The sequence below is a fragment of the Bombyx mori genome, chromosome 4 (genome assembly GCF_030269925.1).
Source record: "Bombyx mori chromosome 4, ASM3026992v2".
In the NCBI taxonomy this organism is placed as follows: Eukaryota; Metazoa; Arthropoda; class Insecta; order Lepidoptera; family Bombycidae; genus Bombyx; species Bombyx mori.
In genome coordinates this window covers 13,300,631-13,318,656 of record NC_085110.1, presented here as the reverse complement: position 1 = coordinate 13,318,656, position 18,026 = coordinate 13,300,631, and the positions used below count along the sequence as shown (strand labels likewise).

The 18,026-nt window shown below is 36.4% G+C and overlaps 2 protein-coding genes across 10 annotated transcripts in view; one reads left to right on the top strand and one right to left on the bottom strand.

The window, feature by feature from the left end:
* LOC101745686 (mitoguardin) overlaps positions 1 to 4,771 on the top strand; it is a 66,141-nt gene extending 61,370 nt beyond the window's left edge. For both annotated transcript variants that reach the window (XM_062668321.1, XM_004930873.5), the window contains exon 10: positions 1,367 to 4,771. In XM_062668321.1, the coding sequence (XP_062524305.1) occupies positions 1,367 to 1,681 (315 nt within the window). In that variant the 3' untranslated portion in view covers positions 1,682 to 4,771. The remainder of the gene's footprint in view (positions 1 to 1,366) is intronic.
* A 72-nt stretch (positions 4,772 to 4,843) lies between these two features.
* Positions 4,844 to 17,465, bottom strand: LOC101745835 (eukaryotic translation initiation factor 4E-binding protein Mextli). Of its 8 annotated transcripts, none has more exons than XM_004930874.5 (13): positions 17,334 to 17,465; positions 16,775 to 16,899; positions 16,209 to 16,362; positions 15,894 to 16,047; positions 15,596 to 15,797; positions 14,994 to 15,065; positions 14,607 to 14,667; positions 13,947 to 14,088; positions 12,791 to 12,925; positions 11,645 to 11,834; positions 9,767 to 9,838; positions 8,060 to 8,181; positions 4,844 to 6,790 (listed from the first exon to the last, which is right to left on the bottom strand). In XM_004930874.5, exons 2-13 carry the CDS (start codon positions 16,893 to 16,895, stop codon positions 6,686 to 6,688), a joined length of 1,530 nt encoding a protein of 509 aa, XP_004930931.1. In that variant the 5' UTR covers positions 16,896 to 16,899; positions 17,334 to 17,465; the 3' UTR covers positions 4,844 to 6,685. The 8 variants fall into 8 exon arrangements, with proteins under 8 accessions (XP_004930931.1, XP_012549995.1, XP_012549999.1 ...); XM_012694541.4 differs by having other exon boundaries at positions 17,058 to 17,341; XM_012694545.4 differs by lacking the exon at positions 14,994 to 15,065.
* Positions 17,466 to 18,026: the final 561 nt, after the last annotated feature.

The following is an 18,026-nucleotide window of genomic DNA, read 5'->3' as shown; positions in this document are numbered from 1 at the left end:
GTATTTATTGCAAATTATTAAATTCTAAACACAGAAAAAAAATCGCTGGGGCCAAATAAGAAAAAATGGTACATAAATATTTGAATTATGCCTAATTTTTTACTATTATATTAGATACTCAGTTGAGATGTGTCGAATCTACTCTTAGGAAGGGTTTCGCTAAGGAGCCTACTCTGTATGAAAAAGTGTCCATCAAAAGAAAGTATTGTAATTTAAAATTAGTGTCAAAAGTAATACTAAAATTTCAACTCAGCACACTTCATTCTGTTTACAAATGCTACATTCTTAACTTATCACTTGCTACATTAGCAATATCTTTGTGGATTTTGAATTGTAGAGAGAGAGTATTCTTTTATTGTACACCAAAAAAAAAAAAAAAAAACAATGCTATACATTAAATACAAAAAAAGTACAATTGGCGGTCTTATCGCTAAGAGCGATCTTGTCCAAACATCCATCAGGTGGACAAGAATCATTTGGAAATGAATCACGCGCGGTGTATCAAACCAGTGTAATGTATATATACATACACATACACACATACATATATATGCACAAATACCATACATATACATATATGTACTCGCTGTAATCAGTCACTTAAGTACCCTGTTACAAAGTATCTCAATTACCAATTATAATGTAACTGTAGATAATTTGTAATTATTAATCTGATTACTTTTTGTCCATCACTGTGTAATATAATACTCCTCCTCCTCGAGTCGTGTTCCTCATGTCTGAGGGTCGTGACCACCATCACCCATGAGCTTCAATCTTAGGATCTTTTTCCACTTTCCCCTGTCCATCAATACTAATATAATATTTATTATTATTGTAATGTCCATCAGCTGCAGTTTTTCCCCACATGAGCTAGTTCTCCTTAGGTTGTGTTCAAGTCGTCGTGGCCTAAAGGATAAGACGTCCGGTATTCGTGTTGAGCGATGCACCGGTGTTCGAATCCCGCAGGGGGGTACCAATTTTTCTAATGTAATACGTACTTAACCAATGTTCACGACTGACTTCCACGGTGAAGGAATGACATTGTGTAATAAAAATCAAACGCGCAAAATTAAAATTTGCGTAACTACTGGTGGTAGGACCTCTAGTGAATCCGCATGGGTAGGTACCACCACCCCGCCTATTGCTGCCGTGAAGCAGTAATGCGTTTCGGCTTGAAGGGCGGGGCAGCCGTTGTAACTATACTGAGAACTTAGAACTTATATCTCAAGGTGGGTGGCGCATGTAAGTTATAGATGTCTATGGGCTCCAGTAACCACTTAACATCAGGCATGCTGTGAGATCGTCCACCCATCTAAGCAATAAAAAAAAACACTGCAGCGATGGCTGAATTCTGCGCTTGTTTCAGGCACTGACGACCGCGGTGTGGTCAGTTATAAAAGCAAAGAGACGCTACCTCCAGTACCCGGACGGTTTCATGGCCCATTTTTATTCGATATCCGAACATCTGCTGCCGGTGCTCGTGTGGGGCTTCCTCGGGCCGCAGGAGAGACTAAGGGACGTTTGCGAGACGTTCCAAGCAGAGATCGTGGGCTTCATCACGGATCTGTTTAGTTTCCAAAAGTGCCGGTACACCACCGTCGAAGACCTGGCCACTGATATAATGCAACACGCGAGGCTCAGGAGTGCCAACATCACGGACAAACTATCGGAGCGTATTTAAAGTTCGCGCTGAATTCACTGTAGCCGTCTTGACCCATAGACATCGAAGAGAAGAGCAGAGGGAAGAAAAGAAGAAGAAGGAGAGTCCCACCCATCACTATCTCAAGCCTGCCACACAACATCCTGCAGTGCATCACTCCTGCCTCATTAGGCAGGGAGATTCAGCCCGGGCAGAGGGGTTTCCCCGAGGCGCGCTCCGTGCCCCCGCAAGGGGTACGACGACCCCTTCTCTCTCACTGTAGCCCTGAGATTCGGGTTTCTTAGTTAAGTGTTAGACGTCTTGTTACTGGATTAGCTTAGTATTTTATCGAAAATGACGTCACTACCTGATGGAAAAATGTTCTAACAAACCCGATCTTTATGGGTTTATTTAAGATTTAGCCAAACTAGTGAGTACTACCAGCTCTATCACATTCTGAATTGTATTATAACCTCTGCATAGTGCCTGAATGTGAAGCTCAAATTTAATATGAAATATTTAAAATTGGTTAGGTGAAGCTAGTAACCCATCTATGGAACTAGACGATGTAACGCGCAATGCTTTAAATTCAAGTGTGCATTTTAACCATAACAATTGAAGACATGCATGGATGAAGGGGCATATGATGCAATTTGTTAATTTTGAGAAAACGGGCAACAAACTTTTGTTACTTGTACTTTTTCTTCGTACATAACTCCTTCATGACATGCAATTTCTAAAAATAGCCGTTAAACCCAGAGTTTTAAGGTCGAATATGGTTTATAGGCACATAACACCTTCATTCAATGTAAAAACAAAAAAATCTTAAACATGGTACTTAACCCCCTTCATCCACTCATGTCTTCAATTAGGTACTCCCATCGCATTTAGCGTAATTTTGGCGTTTACTCCTATTATCGTGTTCAATTTGTTTAATGGAATAACTCTTATGCTAGTAATTACATTCCTAATGCGTATCGAATATTATGAATGTCAATCAACTAGTTAGTATTTTTTGTAAGATATTGTATTGTTAAATATTTGACGTAAGTTTTCAATCAATTTTATGTTGTGATAAGTTGACCAATGCTGTTACTCGATTTAATGTATAACTAATCGTAATTGTTCATGGTTTTGCCTTCCCACACGAAAATATTAAGCCATACTTTTAAGAGCCATCAATTTAAATAAATAACCTAGTATGTAATATAAAATGTAGTACAGTTGGTGTGTAACAAATAATATTTTGTACACAGCGCACAAAGGAACACCTTTTTTTATTTTTTTTCATACCTATACTGATAGCCTTGAGAGGCGGGTGTGTGGGTGAGCTCACGGGGCTCAAACCGGGAGTGTTGCTAACACTGGCCCTAGTAAAAACCAGTGCTTCGCAGAATCTAACTCCGGATCGGAAACAATTGAAGGCTGGGTGAACGACCTCGTGTGATCGCGGGAGGCTGCATGCAGCTGTTTTCGCTTACATTGCGGGTTCACGGATTATGATTACATTTCGATTTTTTCACTTACACATTACTAGGCTCGCCTTATAGTCCCACATAGATATGAAATAATTACAATAGCCCTTATTGTTTCATAAGGAAATCCTTTGCCTTCCCACATGTGAGAGGGGCGGCTTGCACGGTATTTTATATGCAAAGATACTAAAACCTCCGTAGCCGAACAGCCGGCGTTCGCACTTCCGATGAGACAGAACTTAACTGAGGTAACCGGAGAATTGCAGGAGCCTATAGACATTATAATGCGTATATCGCAACTGAGGAGACTCGAATTGATTTCCTTTTTGATTAGTTTCACGGTTACTTTCTTAATATATTTATTGAAAGTATTTGTGATACCGGGGCAGCCGCAATATACGCAAAAATTCTAGCTTGGAGTCTTCATTCATTATCATTATCATCATTCAGCCCACAGTCGTCCACTGCTGAACATAGACCTCTCCCAATCAACACCAGTCTAAACTACCCGGAAAGTTTTAATTTTTTTTTATAAAACTACATATTTGCAAGTGACGAATGCATACTACTTAAAGTTCCGTTGGAGTATTCAATTTTGTTGCTATTTCATTATCTTTGTAAGCCTATGTTAACTTCTGCTTAACTTCTTCCCACCAAGTGGAATCGTCATAAGCTCTTGTCATAATCGTCACAGCTTCACGTCAACCTTCTAAGAATTATAGGTCAGGGATTGGCATGGTAAAGTAGAATATAGTGGGCCTCAGGTACTCCTCGTCCGAGCCACGTCCGAGAACGCGGTCAACATTGCAACCAGACGGGCGACTCTGGCCAATACTATGCTTACTTTAACTTGCGCCTCGTCGTGGGTTCCCTATTCTATCTAGATAGCGTGCTATATATAGCGATTTTTGCATGAGTAGGCAGTTATGTTTATCCTGTAGTATCTTACCTTCGGTAACCGCTCAACAATCTGATCTGCTGATTCTACGTTAGTAATGGAATAGTGACGATATACTCTTACGGTTAGAAGGTTCTAAAACAGCAGTAATAGTAGGGACTTGGGCGTATACTTGAATCAATTCAACATCCGGACAGACCAATATGTAGGATTGCTGGATATAAACATCCGCTGTATTAGTAGTGAGAGGGCCACTTTAATCATGTGAATTTGTTAACAAAAATAATTCTAAGTAATAATCATAAAAAGCTGCAAAACACTATCTTACGACGAAATTGTAATGGTCTTATCAAACAGTACTGGTTATACAATTAGGATGTACACGCTTTTTAGCCTTTCGAAGTTATTCGATTTTCAGGCAGAAAACTAAACAATTCGTCGAATAAAAAGTCAATATTAGTGCAAATGAGTCTCGTCAATTTAGAACGCCATTTTGTTATTGGTGTTCAGCAAATATATGAAAAAATATATTTTTGTTGGAAATCACATGCTGACATTAAATTTTTTTTGTTAATTCCTCTTTTTTCCCCCATTTTTTTGTTTGTGCAGCGATTACTAACTTGTAGTCTGGTAGAATGTATTGTCATTTATTTAATTAACTTAATGCCTATTAATAATACTGACTTTGATATTAGTTGTAAAGCTACAATGATTATTTCTGTAATTTCGCTATTTATTTGAATAAATATTTATAAACCATTGGCTTTATAATTTCAATTATTTACTAGTTTCCTAGTTTTGTAGAGCTGTAGAATAAATAAAACTCCTATCTATTAGAAAATTTAGTATTTCATCAGTGGCCACAATAATTTTCTTACATAAAAAACGTGTAAACATAAAATCATCATAAATTTAACAAATAATACTTCCCAGGTAACAAGCACCAACTAATTGTGAAATTTGAAAAATATATTATACTATGTGCATATAGTGCAATAGACCAACCATAAATCCTGTTAGATCCACATCATAATTCAATTACAACTAATCAGACCTCTACAAAATTTACAAACTAAAAAATTTAGTATGTGCATTATGAAAAAAACTAATGTAATACAAATTTCAGTATCAGTCATTTAAAAACTTACGATTTGAGTATAAAGGATTGATGGCTGGTGTTAATAACAAAAATATTTTTTTGAACAGAAAAATCAAATATATTTTAACATCACAAAATATTTTTTCTTTAGCTTTTAAAATTTTGACATCTATACACAAAAGAGAATAATTTATTTCAAATGATGCCTGTCAATTGCCACCTATGTTAATTAAATATTTTAGGAAACAACAAATTATTTGGTTTAGTTTATAGATAAGTTAAATTTAAGCGCTAAGTTGCTTTATTATTTGACAAATAGCTTCAAAATAATAAATTTTAAATTAAATTAAAAATTGACAGGCTCACTCGATGCGTTTTAGCAGCTGCTTCGTCATAATGAGAATTAACATTTACTCGTCAGGACTAGACACAGAGATTTAAGTGAGTATACAAACACACGAAAGAAATGCATGCATTCTTCTTAAATTAAATGGAATCACTATGACTTCCGTTACTAACAATAGTCAATAATATATACAACAAAAATATATTCGAATAATATTGAATTATAATGGACGTATAGTTTTTCCAGATTATTTCCATCGATGTCTGGTTTCTTTGTTACTGTCGCTAAACTAAATATAAGTAAAACCATAGACAAAAAGAGATCAACTAGGTATTGAAAGACAGCGGAATTCGTGCAATCATCTTCCTACCGAAAGTGACAATATTTTCGTATTCGATAATCAGGATATCATCTTACCACCGTTTAAACGGTCAAATCCATATCTATCATAAAATAAATATTTATCCACGAAAACGAGGTTTACTTAAGATAGGCGCGCGAGTTGAATGCAGAGCCGGATGCGGTTGTGCTTTATTTAAATCAGTTGATCGTTACTCAATTACTAAAAATAATATTTTAAAATATATTATATTTTTTTATTTAACGCAATTAGTGCGAGTGTGCGTCTGATTCGAGGTGCGGAGGGCGGTGGACGCTTGGGCCTCACACAGTAACTGCGTGCAATCCGTGCGCTTATTCTAAGAAACCACCGCAATAAAAAAATTTGGTGCATTTAATACTTTTCGAATGAGTTTTATAAATAATAATTCAAAAAAAGCTCCATTAAGGTGTATAAAGAACAGATAACTACTGAGACGTGAGGCGAACTGGGGAATCATCATCACCAATGTACACCCCACTTTAATTACCAAAAATAAACTGACCGGCAGTGTAGCAGAGCGATTTTAAATGTGTAACCATAATGCAGATTCGACATAAGAAAAGTTCTCAAAACTTTTATTCGAAATAAAAAATAAAAAATAAACCTTGTGCTGCTGTGTCTAATGGCTATGATGCTAATAAAGAATAAAACGTGAAAACCCGAATCATATTTTAGTATATGATTCTGAAAATTTTCATTTTATTTTTTTAAGTTTCATAAATAACAAATATATTTCAGTGTCTAGTGCGGGAATCGGATAGCGCTATTTTCTTTTGGTAATCAAACAGTCGGGGTGATTGTATTGTAATGGTGATTCGATCGAAGCCGGCGTCTTGCGGCGTGCGGTTATTCCGGCTCCGGCGAGTCGGGCGCGTCCACTGTGGCCACGGACGTGCCCCCCGCCGCGCGGACCTTCTTCAAGTAGGACGCGCTGTCGAACTCCAGGCAGCTCTGTTGATACGTAACTAATTTATCGCCTCGAACTGAAGCCAACACACCACATACAAACCCTTTCCATTTCCCGAAAGCGCTAATGTTTAATGTTTAAGCATAATCGACGCTTGAAAGGCAACGTGACTAAGCGACAATGCGTGAACTTTACGGTAGACTAAAGTTGAAATACCCGAAAAATATTATATTTTAACGAATCTAGCTGTAGGATTGAAATGATTTTAATAGACCTAGAAATATATATATTTTTGCGCATCGAATATGGTTATTGCCTATCATTTATGTATAAAGCAGTTATTAGCATTTGCCTTTCAAGCGTCGATATAGTTTAGAGAATAATCAGCGATAGTAGATATTAGTAGTATTATTAGTAGTTAATGGGATGAGCGGAAGAATAGGCCACAAATTTTTCATAGTTTATATTCATAATAACAGAATTGACAAGCTGTATATATAAACCACACATTTAATTTCAGCAACTACAAAACAAAACACAGATTAAATATTAATCACATAAAATTTACAATTTAAAAGCGAAATTGAAACGATGGAATTGATTTTCTACCTGTGACGAACCTCTCTGGAATACCCATTCTGTACCAGCAGCGTGAACATACACATACAATGTTAGTATAGCGTTATATACCTTAGATTTAACACAAATATTAGATAATTTTAATAAATTATATCTCAGTCTTATAAACTCATTTAAAAATTTAACTACACCCTCACAAACTTATTTTTTTAATATACTTTATCATATTCAATAATAACCCAAAAGACCAGGAAGATCCTAATAATTTACATTAAAATACTATTTTTAATGAATATAACTTCACAAAAGCATTTTTTTGGCACATACATGCAAGTAAAAAAAATCAGACAATTCGAGATTCCATTTTCGTAACATGCAACACAACGTCAGATCATAATCATTGCTGATTGAATACAATACAAGTAAAATAATACATAATATTATTTGAGAATTTTGTCAAGTAGAATAAGGTACACAACGCTGATAATTTTTTTTTATTATTGATGCGGGTACCTGTACTTATTTTTTTTTGAATTTTCACCAATAGTACTGAATTCAGTCAGCGATACAATGAAATGACACGTAATTTCCTGTCGACGTCGTTTCGGGACAAGCGGAGTGGGTTGCGTGAGGTTGGTTGGACAGGGCGGTCAGTAGAAGTTCCTGCAGAGGAGCGCGGCGAGGTAGTTGGGTCTGTGCGGGTGGTGCGGGGCGGGGGGCGGTGCGTACGTTACCTTGCGCGCGAGCTCGGGCGGGAAGCCGGCCAGCCCCGCGGGCGGCAGCTTGCTGAGCGGCGAGTCCGCGTACTGGACCAGCGTCTCGTACGTGTACGTCTGCCGCCCGCCGCCGCCTACACCTAAATATATCCAAATCTCCAATGTTCATTAACCCTTTGACTGCCATGTAGGTCACCTGTGCCCTACGCGGCGCACCGAAGTAACCATGTCCATGATATAACCGAAATCGACATAATAACTTCAGTGTGCTTAGTGCGAGTTTTTTAACGTTCTCGATAGCGTAAAAGTTAGCTCATATTTGTATGGAGTGGGATCGTTTGCGTACGTCTGCCGTTAGGGGCGCTGTTCCAACTGCATACAAAATTGGCTTAACTTTTACGCTATCGAGAACGTTAAGAAACTCGCACTAAGCACACAGGTGACTTACATGACATTCAAAGGGTTAAGTATGCATTTCGATACATCAGAACCAAACAAGTTACAAGAGTTCGTTGTCATTAAACTGTTACTACTGAACATGGGTTTACTGGCTGCCCACAGACGTTCGGAACGAAAATTGGAACCGCGTCACATACAGCCAACTCTTACAACCCAATGTATAGTTGGGTTGTAAGAGTCGATATTGTTTGAAACATTCATTAATATGACGTATCCAAAAAATAAGTTATCTGACTTGGTTCTGTTGTACCGATTTAATGAAACATAATTTTATAGAAAAACAACCTCAAAAGTATGTATAGCGGTCTTTGAATATAAAAAAGACAACAAATTTCCAACACACAAACATCTTTGCTCAAAAACGATCTACCATTCTCATATTATTGAACAATAAAGCATATTCGAATGTTAGTTGCGAACAAACATATATGAAACATTAAATAATTGCTTACTAAGTTCAAATTATTATTATATTTATTGGTGTAGTCTGTTTTCTGGTTAACTATTCATGTTATTAAGAAACTAGAAAATGAATGTTTATGTTCTAGTTAAATTATGGGCATATCGAAATGAATCATAGTTAGTTATAAGCGATAGAAATGAATATGAATTACATATTACTGCATACTGGATATTTTTACATTACAATACATACATTCGTTAATTTCAAATTTGTATACATGTACATATAAAATATTGAATATAAAATTAAACATCAATGTAAGTAAATTTTGAGAACTTTGCTGTTTCTGTTCTGTTACAGTTATTATGTTTGCGACAATTTGTGACAAAAAAAACTGTTTTTGCTGCTAGTTGTTATTTGGTATTTTAATATTTTTTTTCTATTTAAAAGCACTCAATGAGTCCACAGAATAGAGATCTAAGTGCGGTAGGATAAATATATATAAAAAAATAATTCGTGACTTTTTTTAGTGGTTGTAATTTGTTCTACAATACCTGTTGTATTAATTTATCAGTCAAACGACTTTACTTATTAGACTGCCAGTTACTATTTCCAAAACAGTTTTTTATTTCTTTTTTATTGCTGGGCATAGATCGAATAGGTCATCGAATTCGAAAGTGCTTTATTGATATGAACTGTGTTGAAGCGAATCAAAGTCAGAGTTCAATTGCAATGAACTGTAATACTATTATAATCGGAATCGCACGATCGCTTCGTGGCCCGTGCTCACATTCCCTCTGGGCAGATTGGGTAGGGTGTGTGTGCGAGTGTGGCGTGTCGGTGGGACAGTGGGGCGAGGTTACCTTGGTTCTTGTCAGTGCTGGTGGCGCGTGAGAAGCGCGGTCGGCGCGGCGTGAGGTCTCCGTCGGCGGCGGCTGCACACAACCGTCCGTACACTCGCGCCGACACCGCGACCACTACCCGCCCCTCACCCAACTATTCAGAAGCAGACCTCCGCCAAACAAACCCCAACCCCATTCACTACGTCTATTGACCGCGACGCGATTTTTTTTATCGATCCCGCATGTCGCTCGTTTGTAGTATAAAAACTTGCAACGCTCCATAGTTAAATGAAATCAAATCAAATCATTTTTTTTTTTTATTCAACATAAATGAAAGTACACACACTTGTTGAACGTTAAAAAGAACTACAGCCAATTCACAAAAACTAGCCTCCATCCTGAGAGAACTGGCAAGAAACTCAGCGGGCATGTCTTTTTTTTTAAATATTAGATTTTTTTTTAATTTGAAAGAAAACAATTATTGCAATATTGAATATAATATTAATCGATGTGGATCGCAGAATTTATAAAGCTCGCTTCGGTCGCTTCTGAATAGAATGATATTTTAGCAGTGACACATGATTTAGTTACGAAAATGTTTTGTTACGAATGCTGGTCGCAAAAAAATTTGGAAAACACTGCCGCGCTCGGTTCGATGTGGTGGTGGTGGTCACAGTGACGTAATACACGTTCAGTGTAAGTAAATAAAATACATACATACATGATATAATACGGTCAGTCGTACAATAAATTTAATAAATGAACACGTGATTCTAATTCGATAGCATCGATACTGATTCTAACATGAGCTAAATTAATACTTTGAAAGATATGCATGCCTGTCAGTCCTCACTCCGAGTCACTACTACAAACTGTAATGAAACTCTACCAGTTCTAAGTTATCAACGAGGTTACATGATTGATATTGAATATAATACAATTCTGTCGAGTGTATAGTATAGTAATATTGACTATGGAAGAAACGAGGTCACCGGTTACAACCACCACCAACATATGAGGATTAAACAGATGTGACTGGTGATTCGCCTCTACCATTTTGTACATTTGTCATGTGTCCATTACAGACACGACGGAGCCGCATTTATCGAATAGTTAGAGCCACACAGGTAGAGTTACATTCCTTAATTATTGAAAAAAGTCATGCTGTAAAATAAACTTCGTCTCGCTCGCTACCCAGCCATGCCAAATTCCACTTCAAGCACGCATCACTAACTTTATTTAATTCCGTATTTGCATTTACTGTGCGCATACTGCACTGCAATAATTATATTCACCTAATTCTCACAATATAAAAATTATATTTAAATCTCTGAACGGAAATCCTTAAATTAACACACCAAACGAAACACGTGCAGGCACAAATACTCGAAGGACTCCACAAAACGAGTCAGATCAATAATCAACTCGAGTTTAATCACTGATCAATGTCTGCATAAGATCCTTATTACCTACTTACTCACCGACATTGCGAGAATATTTTACAAGGTCCAATACTGACCAGTCATCACGTCAGCAAACAATTGACTTCTACAGTGTTTCTTTTTTTTTAATTCTATTACATAGAGCGTATAGGTAACGCAACGTGAACACTGCCACCCACTTTGAGATGTGAGGTTAAAATAAATTGTATTATCACAGCAAACACATCAGTGCTATAAGACTGAAGCAGGCCGAGCGTTGGTACCTACTCGAAGTAGGCTCCCAAAACGCTCTACCAGTAACAATCGTCTCCGTCACTAGATCACTCTAGTAAGTCCATCGATATTGTACAAGTTTGCTTTCTCTTAAATCATAGTAGTTTATCATTGTGAGCTCATTTATTTTCGGTGACTATGTCGGTCGGTAGGATAAAGCTGTTAGTTAGCGTCAGAGTGGCACCTGCGTCGGCGGGGAGGGCGGCGGGCGCGGGGACGAACACGTCGTCGTCGTGCAGCGCGGCGTCTTCGTCCCGCAGCAGCAGCGCGGCGCCGGGCCGCTGCGAGAGAGTGAAGAAGTCCCCGGAGCCGGCGCCGAGGGCCTCCAGTGCTCCCGCGCTCTCAAAGTACTCGTCCAGCACGAGTTTCGCCGTCTAAATCAACAATGTGTACTGTACATTCCTAACCTCTAACATGCAATTTTACTTGTGGTAGGACCTCTTGTGAGTCCGTGCGGGTAGGTACCACCACGCCGTCTATTTCTGCCGTGAAGCAGTAGTGCGTTTCGGTTTGAAAGATGGGGCAGCCGTTGTAACTATACTGAGACCTTAGAACTTATATCTCAAGGTGGGTGGCGCATTTACGTCGTAGATGTCTATAGGCTCCAATAACCACTTAACACCAGGTGGGCTGTGAGCTCGTCCACCCATATAAGCAATAAAAAAAAATGTAAGGCGCCTGCAGATCCATCTTTTTATATTGTTTTTTCATGAGATCATATTGGCAGAAAGAGCGAGGTTAATTGATTGATAATTGTTTACCAACATCGGTACACTCGGTATTGTGTTGGATGGGAAACGGAGCGTAGAGAGCGCGACATCAAGCACGGTACCACTTTGAAACACACTGGTTAAAATTCTAGTTATATTGCAATAAGACTCAAATCAAATGCAAAATGATGGTACCAAACCATGCAGACTCCCAATAAGCTTATAATACAAGATATATTTTCTGAAATACTTAATTATGTACACAACTATGCCTGCCCTTAACATGGTCTATATTCATTTTATTGATATATGCCAAGGTCAGTTAAAATTTACTCCACCGAATTTTGGAACTAACACTGATACATGAAGCATTATAGTTTTGATCCCAGACCCAATGTTCTTCTGTAAAAACTACCATACAGTGCTCATTCATTATTATTCATGAACAAAAAATAGATGTGTGACTGCATTACTATTCAAAAGTTTTCAACACAAATGATTTAAAATTTTATCATATTCAGATTGCTTTATCTTATCTTCCTGTTCTCTCAAAACTAACGACTTTCTCTTGATAACCTTTAAATTTAATAGATAAGAAATTACCGTGAAGTAAAACTTACCTTCACAAGATCCAGGTTATTACCGGTGATCTTAATGGAATGTTGTCCGAAAGTCACAGTGTACTTATATTCACCAAGTGCAGCATCATTCGTAGAGAAACTGTGAAGCAGAGCTCTCGAGTTGTGAGGAGATTTCTGGAATTTGAAATGATTATTAATTATGCATTTTCGAATTTCCCACTTTATTATTTTAAACCTAATAATAATAGCAAGTGAAACATTTGCTATACTTCTTCAGTTAATAGCAGATTTTATTACAGTCGGTAGATAATATTTTAAATAATATACAGTGGATGTGCAACAGTGTAGTATCACTGATTTTATATATCGATCTACAATAAAAGTCAGAAACCGAAGTTAGCAGTAATTTAGTAAATCCACTGAGAAATAAGTACATATATTAATTAAAGAAATAGAACATACATAGCACCACAGTCATTAAGATACAAGGAAAATATGCGAAATGTTCGACAAAAAAAAATTGCAAATTTAGCTTATTCAAATTTCGATAAATAAAAAAAAAAGTGTTGCATTTGAGTTTTTTATTGTAGTGTGAGTATTTTTGTCATTTGATGCAATTAAAAATCAATTTCGCTGTATTCGCTTTCACGTAATACACATTCACGAAATGTGGACTTGGCTAATTTTTATACTTAGCCTTATGATATCGACGGGGGTTGAAGGGCTATTTGGTTTAAGGGACATTTCGCTTAATACGCGACACTTATCTTTATAATTAAAAGTGCGTTTTATTTGGTATTAGCATCAACAGTTTGATGTTTTTAATTGAACTTCAATTAATTTTACTCCATTATTTGAATGTATATTTTTGCTGAAGGTATATTTTTTTTCATTTTATTTTCCAAAATGTATCCTTTCAATGGCTCTCCTGTAAAGTTGCAAAAATGTCGCCTTCAACCCTCAAAATTATAGTTTGTCTTATTATGCTGGATGATAGGAGACTGCTGCCGAAAACGAAGATAGATGATGGTACTGACACATTTGAAGATGGGAGGAAAATCGTCTGTCTTTGTTTTCGGAAGCAGCCTCCTAACACCCAGTATAGAAATCTCGATATTACTGACTGATTCGACTTCAGGAGTGTTTTCGTTATACTGACGTTATATAGACGAATTAAAGTATGTATAGTAAGTACCTCTCGGTTACGCGGCGGTTCGTCAGAGGCGGCAGAGTCCAGCGAGGCGCGGGAGGGGGAGCGGGGCGCCTCTAGTGACCCCTCCAGTCGCACCGGGGACGCGTTGCGACGGATCGTGTCGCCAATCAGATGTTTAGCGTGACTGCGAAACACGCACTAGTGTTTTGAAGTATTCCCAAAATTATTTTACACATTCTTGTTTATTTCATTTTTCTAGAAGTGATTTATTTTACTAAAGCTTTTGTTATGTAATGTAAATAATAAAAAAAGAAGTATCTAGGCCTATGTTGAAAAATTATTAAAAATTATCGCATAGGTTGGGGAGGCTTTGCCCAGTACAAATGTAGATTCACTTTTCACATTACAAATGATGAATCATTTTTTAAAGACTACATCAGTGTGAATTTGGTATAGGAGATTATCGATAAGTCGCGTGGAAAAAATCGCGTGCTTATAATTAATTACACAAGACTAAACAATGTTACCATTCACTAATAACAAATGCTGTGTACACATTTACAATTCTTCTGCATGACCAGTCAATTTATTTTTTTACAGCAAAAATCTGATGTGAAACATCCCAAACTTTATTTTGCACTTTTTAAAAGTAGCATGATACTTATTGTCTGATAGTTTATAAAACTTAGTATAGTTACTTACTTGACATTTTCCTCATTCGGTCCAGTGATCTGTACTAGTCGCTCCTTGGCTCCCGGACTCACTGAAATATGGAGTGACCCTCATAATATCATTAATGCTAACCTTTTCTAGTAAAGCACAAGCTTGATGCGGTTGTTAGGCAATGATATATTAATATGCTTGTTTTTAATCATACCAATAAAAACCGATGAGTTTTATTAGTTTGGATTATAAAATAGATTATTTAGTTTGTATATTTTTGGTAATTGTTAAAGAATGAATCATGTATATTTTTGGTAACAGTAAACGAAACTTGTGATGGAAAATTTCGATATAGGATATGAAGGAAGAAGGAGGTCGCAACACCATGCGCAAGCGCATCACAGTCCCTGCACCGTGCATTCATACCTCGCTGAAACGATATGATCGTGTCACTTAGCTCCTCGATCATGTGCACCCTCCTGCCCTTAATACCCATCACTGGAACACCACAATACAACTTAAGATACGCCGCAGGCCCTATCAGATTTGCTAACCTTAACATTTAAAAAAATCCAACATAACAATTCATTTTGAGTCTACATAACAAACATAGATAAAAATATTTAAACATCACTTTAGTCAACACATATTTTACAACACCTTTATCAAACATGCAAAGGTTTAACTGAAAACTCAATCATAATTAAACATTACACTCTTAACATGCAAACTTCAGTCTAATCGGATTTTAAAGCATATTTATTCTAATATAACAGGAAAAATTGCTTTTTGTTCATTGATATGTTAATCTCTTTAGCACTACTGAAATGGTTCTGAATAAATTGACCATTCTTAAAAAATCTCTGGACTAAAATATTCAATGTTATAACATCAGCTTATATATAATAAATAAAGATACTAATTACCACATGCATGTCTAATAGTAAAATTACCTTCATAAAATTGTGTGTTCTAAAGAAAGCCATCTTAGAACACATAAATTTTATGTTTAATTGTTAACAACATACCTTTTCCAGAGTCAGCATTCCTGATGACAACCTCATCTTTGGAGTAATTCTTGCCCGGGATTTTGGTGGGCTTGGGGAATTTTCCTGAGGGTTTGATGACCTCCCCAGGACCGAGCATAGCAGGGGGCTCGGCCGGCGCAGCCAGCGTAGGCGACACAGACCCACCTGATCCTGTTCCCTCCATTGTTGGTACCAGCAAAGGCTGGAAATATGACAAGATCAATATTGTTATTTACCATCTGTTATCTAATTTAATACTATCAGATTGTGTACAACACTACAGACAATAAATTATTACCTCAGCATGAGTACCACGGTGCCTATAATATTGACTCATATAGTCGGAACCTTGCCACAACTTAGCTCTCAACTCGATCAATTCAAGAAGGTGCAATCTAGTCTTCTTATCAAGGCGCTCATCTTGTGAGCCATTGCGGAACACAACAAAGTATCTGCTCAATGAAAAAATGTTTGTTAAGTGGTTATTAACCAAATTTAAAAAATTTCAATTCAGATTTTTTTAAATGTTATTATTTATTTTAATATTAAATTATATATTTTATATGAAGTTTAATGATTGTTTTAAGCAATCCAGTATAAAAATGAATCATACCTATCAAGAAAATCTTTGTAGAGGACCTCGAGTTGAGCTCCATATAGTTTAAGATTCGAGTACATTGTGGCAACATTGCTTTGGAGAGCACGGTCATAATTTCCTTGCATCATTTGGTATGCCACAGCTTCTGCTAGTACTATCAGGTCATCAACTAAAAAGGAAAATACATTACATGTATTGGTATAATGGTAAGCCAAACAGCAATAATGCAAATTGAAAACTACTTCTGAAATTTTCTGAAAATAAGGGTTAATGAAGTTGTAACTTCTGTTTTTTTAATCCAGATAAATAATTATGATTTTTTTGTAAAAACTAGACCATTCTAATTATGCATTGGGATTGAGCACACAAATTATTATTGAAGATCTTTTACCAACCAAGAAAGACCAAAAACCTTATGTACTAATCCAATATGTAAACAATGATCCTCGCTACATAATTATGTTGTATCTGTTTTTTATCTACAATACAATTTATCTACTCTTGGAAGTTTAATTATTGTTTACTTTACCCTTATAGTAGCTGTACGTAAACTACGGCTTTGACATAGTTTACATTCTTACCGGAGTTTATTTTGACGTCCAATGTAGAATTACGGTTATGAGCAGAACTGGTCGTCGATTTCAGAGGTCTGGGAACTTCCAGTTTTTTAACCGTACGGGTCATTTTCGTTAGAGTCGACATGGTGCTAGAAAAGCATAAAAAAATATAAACAAATATATTAACGTGAAACAGCCTCCATCGCGCTTGCGACGTACAATGATAGTCACATTTTTCACATTTAAAGAGATGAGTAACCTTGTCATAATTAAACACAACAGAAAACAGAAATAACGGAAAACTCACTCATCCATGGCGACCGCCGCCAATTGGTACTTATACCTCTATTAAATCAAATAGTGCTAAAAGTGAAAGTGATGACAATGATCCTAGGATATTTAATCGGAACAATTCCAATACGTGTTCATTACCCGTAAATGTGATTTTTACGTAAAAAAAATAGTTTATCTTTTTAATTTTGACTATTTGAAATGTAGTGTATTTTTTTTATGGTAAGCATCAAGACAAAACAAATGAAAACTGTAGAATGTTATGAAATAAGAAATAAACAAGAAACCTCACCTGGCTACGCCATTAATTCGCAATAAAAATAAAATTTTAGTGCAGTGGGCAATCGCAGTAGTGTTGTAAAAATCGACTCTATCATATAGTGCTATCAAGATTGAATGATAGCAATAGAATAGATGGCTCCAACATCACCTCATTCATTCGGTTATGTTTGTTGTCGTTTCTCGTAAATGTTTCTAGTTTGTTTTTGTATTCTACGATTTTATGATAATAATTATATTTTCTTTCATTACTTTTACCAGAAAGCATTTGAATAGTAGTTTGCTGGGATTATACTGATCGTAAAATCCGGTCGACAAATAATATGTATTATATATAAAGAGTTGTAAAAGAAAACGTGAAGAGTTTTGGCGCTCAAGAGCACTTGCGAGATTTTTACACTTAAAAGGCTTGATTATGAGTATAACTTATTAGGATTAGGAAGATTATCTGAAATAAATAAGTTGAGCCTAGATATAAACCATAGGTAAGGTGTTATTAAATACTAATGTGTATAATATTATAAACAGGGTGTATTAAAGCTCTACCTAAAAAGACAGGTAGTGTGTTAATGGTTCCTGACCCGAAGCATTTAAAACAATTTTACTCGAAATTTTCTATTTAACTTATTTTTGGTATGCATACAATTTGACAAAACTAAGAACTGTGAAGATTCTGCGGCCTGTAGGCAGTGAAAAGGGCGTTTGC